The sequence below is a fragment of the Misgurnus anguillicaudatus genome, chromosome 25 (assembly GCF_027580225.2).
Source record: "Misgurnus anguillicaudatus chromosome 25, ASM2758022v2, whole genome shotgun sequence".
In the NCBI taxonomy this organism is placed as follows: domain Eukaryota; kingdom Metazoa; phylum Chordata; class Actinopteri; order Cypriniformes; family Cobitidae; genus Misgurnus; species Misgurnus anguillicaudatus.
In genome coordinates, this window is record NC_073361.2 from 23514917 (window position 1) to 23521026 (window position 6110).

Here is a 6110-nt window from a genome sequence, read left to right on the forward strand (position 1 = left end):
GGAGATAATGAACACAATACATAATATATGTACATCTAGCTTTTTATTAAATTCCTTTGGGGGGAAACACATGCAGACCTGTTTAAAATGGTGTAGTTTATATATTGCATTTTTATTAAACAAAAAAGGGTTTGAGAACTTTTTATAGAAATACAATGTAGAACTCATTCAACTTTTGTTTATATAAGTGAAATCTCATACAGTATAAAAATAGACAGAATTGACATATACGAGCGCAGGTGTTCAGCATAACCTCAATTCAGACCAATGACCACAGGAATCTATAGTGAATGTGATGATGAAAGCAGGAAATAATTTACTACATTTTTTCACACAAACACCTGTACTGTATGTGAAAGCGTCAGAGTCACCAACCTGCAGCTTAACTGAGGAATTTAAAGGGAGGGTGAAAATAACTTCTAACATGAGGGGGGGAGCACCATGTGAAGAGTATAAATGAGGATACGCTTGTAAACGTCTGCATTCAGGATTTTGAATCTGCTCTGATTGGATTAAATCACTTTTAACAGAACACTTCTCTGAAACTCTTTTAAAGCCAACGATGATGAATATGAAAATCTGCACATTGGGCTTCATCCTGTGTGGAGTCTTCATCATGGAGACGGAGGCAGGTGAGTGAAATACTACTGTGTTTAATTACATTTTTCTGCTGAATGCATGAATTTATGATATTATTAACACATGTTGAGAAAAACGACAGAAGAAATATTTGGCAGATTGATAGTGTAGATTCACTTTTAAAAAAAACATAATACATTACTAACCCAAGTGTTATGTTAACATATGCTTTGCTTAAGGGCAAAGTAGTAAAACAAAGGATGGTTGTCATTACCTCTTTGTTCGTGGGCCATTCCTATCTGAATATGAATCAGCAGCACCCTTACTTGGAAGTTTTAACTATAGTAGTACCACCCTTAGAATTTAAAATAAAATAAACACCCTGTCACTTCAATGGTTTGTTGCAACTGTGCACAAGTGTGCATCAACACTCATGAAGACTGAAACTTATATTATTGCTAAAACCTCATTTATCTGCATATTAAAGCTTTTGTAAATGTAATAATGTAAATTATTGTTAGAATGTGTGAAAGTATTTATAAATCTTAACAATCCTTTCCCTTTTTACAGCAAAGTGTTGTCTCACCTATAGCCAGCGAGAAATACCCTGTCGAAGACTGAAAGGCTACGATATCCAGGGCATCACTGGGAGATGTGACATGCCTGCAATTATGTATGTATTATTTTTATGCAAACCATGCTTTTGCAATAATACATTATGTGTCTTCGACACCTTTACACAAGTTAGAAATGTATGAGTATGAACTGAGTTTATGATGATATATATATCAGCCATGACATTATGACCACCTGCCTAATATTGTGTAGGTCCCCCTTTTGCCATCATAGCAGCCCTGACCATTGAGCATTTTTCCTGCTTTTAACACATCATCAAAGTGTTTGTCCTCAAAGTTGATGTGTTAGAAGCAGGAAAAATAGGCAAGCGTAAGGATCTGAGTGACTTTGACAAGTCTGCAGTGGTCAGTACCTATCAAATGTGATCCAAGAAAGAAAAAGCAGTAAACAAGCGACAGGGTCATAAGTGGCCAAGGCTCATTGATGCACGTGTGGAGCGAAGGTTGGCCCGTGTTGTCCAATCCATCAGACAAGCTAGCTGAAATTGCTGAAAAAGTGAATTCTGATTCTGATAGAAATTCTAGTGGAATCCCGACAGGTTAGTGCTGTTTTTGTGGCAAAAGTGAATACATAATATTAGGCAAGTGGTCATAATGTTATAATATATTTACATACATTAAGAGTGGTATAAGTATTCTGCCCTAAAAAGACAAAAGACCTTAACTCGCTAGAGTATGAAATGACTTTAAAGTTTAGACTTATAGTGAGTTTCAGTTGTCAGTTAATTCCTTTTTTATTTTTATTTTATCAAAAAAACATAAAATTGACTCAAGATACTAATGCAAATAATAAAGGAGGTCTTGAATGAAGTAATTTTTGACCAAAAACGAAGGGAAATTAAATTGTAATAAAATAAATATGTTTTTCCTAATATTTCCATTTCCAAAGATATTTTGGAGCTTGCAAGTTAGATTGTAAAAAGTGAAAGTTGGATATACTTAAACAATTGCTTCAATTGGTAACACTTTAAAAAACGTAGTTTTTCCAACTAAGATTTTCTCACTTTAAATAAAAAATAAAATAAAAAATACTTTAACACCTAAAACATTTAAGCTTTTCCAACTGTCCAACTGTAAAGTGAGAAAATTTAAGTTGAAAAAAATTTTTAGGTGTTACCAATTGAAGTGAATCCAACTTTCACTTTTTACAAGTGGATCCTGAGTGAGTGTGAAACCTAGACTTAGAAAATGCTCATTTTTTTCAACCCAGTGTTGGGTCAAGTGGGATTGACTACACTGTAAAAAAAATCCGTAGAAATTGCAGCTGAGTTGCCAGTAACTTGCCGTGGATTTGGATTTATGTTTTTTACTGGCAACATTTTGTTAAAAGTTGAATGAACATTGAACATTTGCAAGTCTTTGTCTTTACAGAGTAAAACTAAAAAAGCTGCATCAAGCAAAACATTCTGGGAAATAAAATCTGAAGCAAAAAACAGAAAATGGTTGATCATGACTTCTAGTTCCCAGAATGCTTTGCATGCGGCTGTTATTGTATAGTTTTATTCTGTAGAGATAAAGACTTGTTAATATTTAAAATTTATTAAACTTTGAACAAACTCTTGCCAGCAAACAACACCAACTCAAATCCACGGTAAATTACCGGCAACTCAGCTGCAATAACATTAGCCTCTTTCACACAGTAATTCTGGTAAATTACCATGAATTTACCAGAATGAATTTACCAGTAAATAAAAAAATGTGCTGTTCACACACGCAGTGGCGTTCCGTTATTTTACCAGTAAGACATCATTCACACATCAGTATCAAAATACCGGTAAATTCGTTGAGAAAGCGGAAGTACCTGTAGCACGCGGCGAGCTCAGTGTTGTATTTGTAAACAATCCACGTCGTTCATAACCACGGCCCGTATTTTGTTGTTTTCACAAAATTTTCGTTCACACACAATGCTTACCGGTAAATTACTGGTAATCTTACAACCTGTCTTACTGGTAAATTGGGAGCACTGATTTACCGGAAAGGTTCTGTTCACACATGACATGTTAACGGCAATTTACCAGTAAATTACCAGTAAAGACTGTATGTGTGAAAGGGACTATTGTAAGTTCTACGGAATTTTTTTAAAGTGTATTGCTTGGTTTTAACCAAAAAGGCTGGGTCGTTTTAGTTCATTGTTGGGTCAAATCAGGGCCTTAAACCAGATTTTTTTCCCCAATTGGTTCGTTCCGAACAAAAACAGTATTTTAACGTTTCCGGTTTTCGGTTCAACCCTAAAATGGATGTTCCTTAACCGGTTAGAACCAAAAAATAAAGTTCCCGAACCGCTTAATAACGTTCCATGTCAGCTGTGGGACGTACAAATAAGCAGGCTGATCAGGACATTAAACTTAAATTATTAGGCTATATAATTTTCCTTAAGTCTCTATCTTGTCATCAAACATTTAAAAAGGCTACATTATTTAAGCGGCATAAATGTAATTCTGACATGCCTACCTTTGTTTCAGCATTATATGATAAGGACAATTTCTGCCATATCATTTATTGGCAAACAACCTAAACAAATGTTTTTTATTCGAAAAAGAATACTGTGGTATTTCGAGATCATTTTGTTTGAATGTGTCCTGTCAAGAACAGAAAGAATGTTCGCTTTCTTTTTGAAACACGTCTCTCCGTGTATGCACTTTTGAGTGCACTTAAACACGCGCACACAGACAGGAGAAGGACGAATTCCAAATGGCTTGTTTTTCAGTGCCTTATTCGCCAAATGTATTTTAATGGACTACAGTATGACAGACAGTAGTGCAACTCTCTCTCAAGTTTACACATCAAGAGTTCTGATCTTTGAAGGGCATAGGGATAATCACGTTTGATTGGAGTCTGACCGGACACATTCAACCGCATGTCTGTGTGTACAGAAAATTGCTCACTTTAGCGCCTTTTTGTGGTTAAATTGTGTAAAATCACTTAAGTGTTAACATTTGCAAGCTTTTGAAACACGTGCAAATGATCAACTTTTACCATATTCAAATTTGCGTATTAATCCACGAATCGCAAGCGAGGGAAGAAGGGTCATGATCTGTACGGATCATGGATCAACTGCGATCCGTTACACCACTAATTAGAATTAAAAAAAACAAATGTTTTGAGATACTTGGACGATATTTATCTCTTATGATTGAGCTTTAGAGACTTGGGCTTGAGTAGGTAGGCCTCCCTGCTGGTGGCAAGCTTCTTATTTCTCCGATGAGTCAACGACGACCGGAAGTGAACTTCACAGAGCATTGCACAGAAATCTTGTCGAAGAACGAAAACAATAATAACGATATTAACTGGTTACCATTATTTTAAATAAACAATTCTGTTCCGGAACATATATTTTTTGAAAGTTTAGTTTTGTTTCTATTCCTTGCAAAACATCAAAAGTTTCTGGTTTTCGTACCGTGAACCGGTTCAAAGCCTTAGGTCAAATATAAATATTTCCTGGGTTAATTGAACCCAACAGCTGAGTTTGTCTCTTTTTGATCCAACACTTATATTAAAACAAACCAGCATTTTTAGAGCAGCGTTTCCCAACCCTGTTCCTGAAGTTCCAACAATGCTCATTTTGGATGTCTCCCAAATCTGACTTCATTAGTTCCCATCTTCTAGGATTTAGGTGTGTTTGAATAGGAAACTTGCTATGCTAACTTTTTACTGTAGTTAAAATGTGACTACTGTGATTCAGCTTAACAATAGCATATGTTTGTATGTTTTGTGGGCATGGCACATACAGTAACAGTGCTGTTTATGATTTTGTTCCCTGGTATTATAAAGATAAGGTTGCTGATCATGTTGTTTCTAGCTAAAAGGTTGAATAAATTTTATGTCATTACAGCTTTCACAGACTGGGGGGAAAATTAGTATGCGCAGACCCGGCTGAACGTTGGACTCAAGAAAGAGTCAAATGCCTGAAGTATGTGAAAGTAACTTATTAATCACTAACATGAAGAAATGTTGAAGTACCACATTTTCTTTTTAATGTTACTGACAAAATAATTCCTCTTTCGTTTAGGTTGCGGGCAGCAGAAATGAAGACTGGCAAAACCTATTTGGTGTGACAGTGCAAAAATAGGCCAGAAGATGTTTTATGATATTATAAAGTCTTATATTTTTGTACTAGCCTTAAGAAAACTTATATTACTAGTTTTATTCGTACTTTCTTGTGCATTTCTGGGGGGAAAATATCTGAATATTTTACTTAACTTCAGATAAGTTATCATGGGCTTACCTCAATAATTATAAATATTAATAATAATAAATCAAATGTTTCCTATGTTTTACAATGAATGGATTTAAATCTATATGTTTAATATACTGTAAGATGATTTTACAGGCCACGGTTTCTGTAAATTGAACGTTGAGCTTATGTTCTTATGTGAAGTATGTTCTCTTTTGTGGAACGGCTGCCCTCTTCTGTTCATGCCAGCGGGACAAGCCAAGTGTTTTTCCCCTCTGAATATAATTAAATATTTAATAAAATGGCATTAATAAATTATTAAATAACCTTTTGCTGTTACGCTTTGCTGTTGTATTTTCAAATAAAAGTCCTTCATTTCAATTCTCATTGTAATGAACGAACCCAGCACTAGTGTTTTCTTTTTTCTGTAATTTGATCAAGATATTTTCACTTCAATAAACAAAAGACTATAATTTAAGGAAACACAATCTTTAAGAGGCCTTGAAAACCATTAGAGCAGCAAAGCCTTTGGAGACTACTAACAAAAATCTGTAGTAGAAAATACTGCTTTCAATTGATAACAAAGATCATCATGGAAAAGTTACCCATAAAAAAAAACCCATTAAACTTCTTACCCTAAGTAGGCAATGCACATTTTAAAAGTTTTAAAATAACTTAATGAATGGAGTATCAAAAGATCTGATACGTGTGAATATGCACAT

General features: G+C 34.7%; 1 protein-coding gene across 1 annotated transcript; it reads left to right on the forward strand.

Annotated features, from left to right (window-relative positions):
* The first annotated feature begins 470 nt into the window (after nt 1–470).
* ccl20b (chemokine (C-C motif) ligand 20b) lies at nt 471–5796 on the forward strand. The gene is made up of 4 exons (XM_055181285.2): nt 471–632; nt 1150–1252; nt 5047–5124; nt 5224–5796. The coding sequence occupies exons 1-4, from the start codon at nt 563–565 to the stop codon at nt 5267–5269; spliced, it is 297 nt and encodes a 98-aa protein (XP_055037260.1). The 5' UTR covers nt 471–562; the 3' UTR covers nt 5270–5796.
* Nucleotides 5797–6110: the final 314 nt, after the last annotated feature.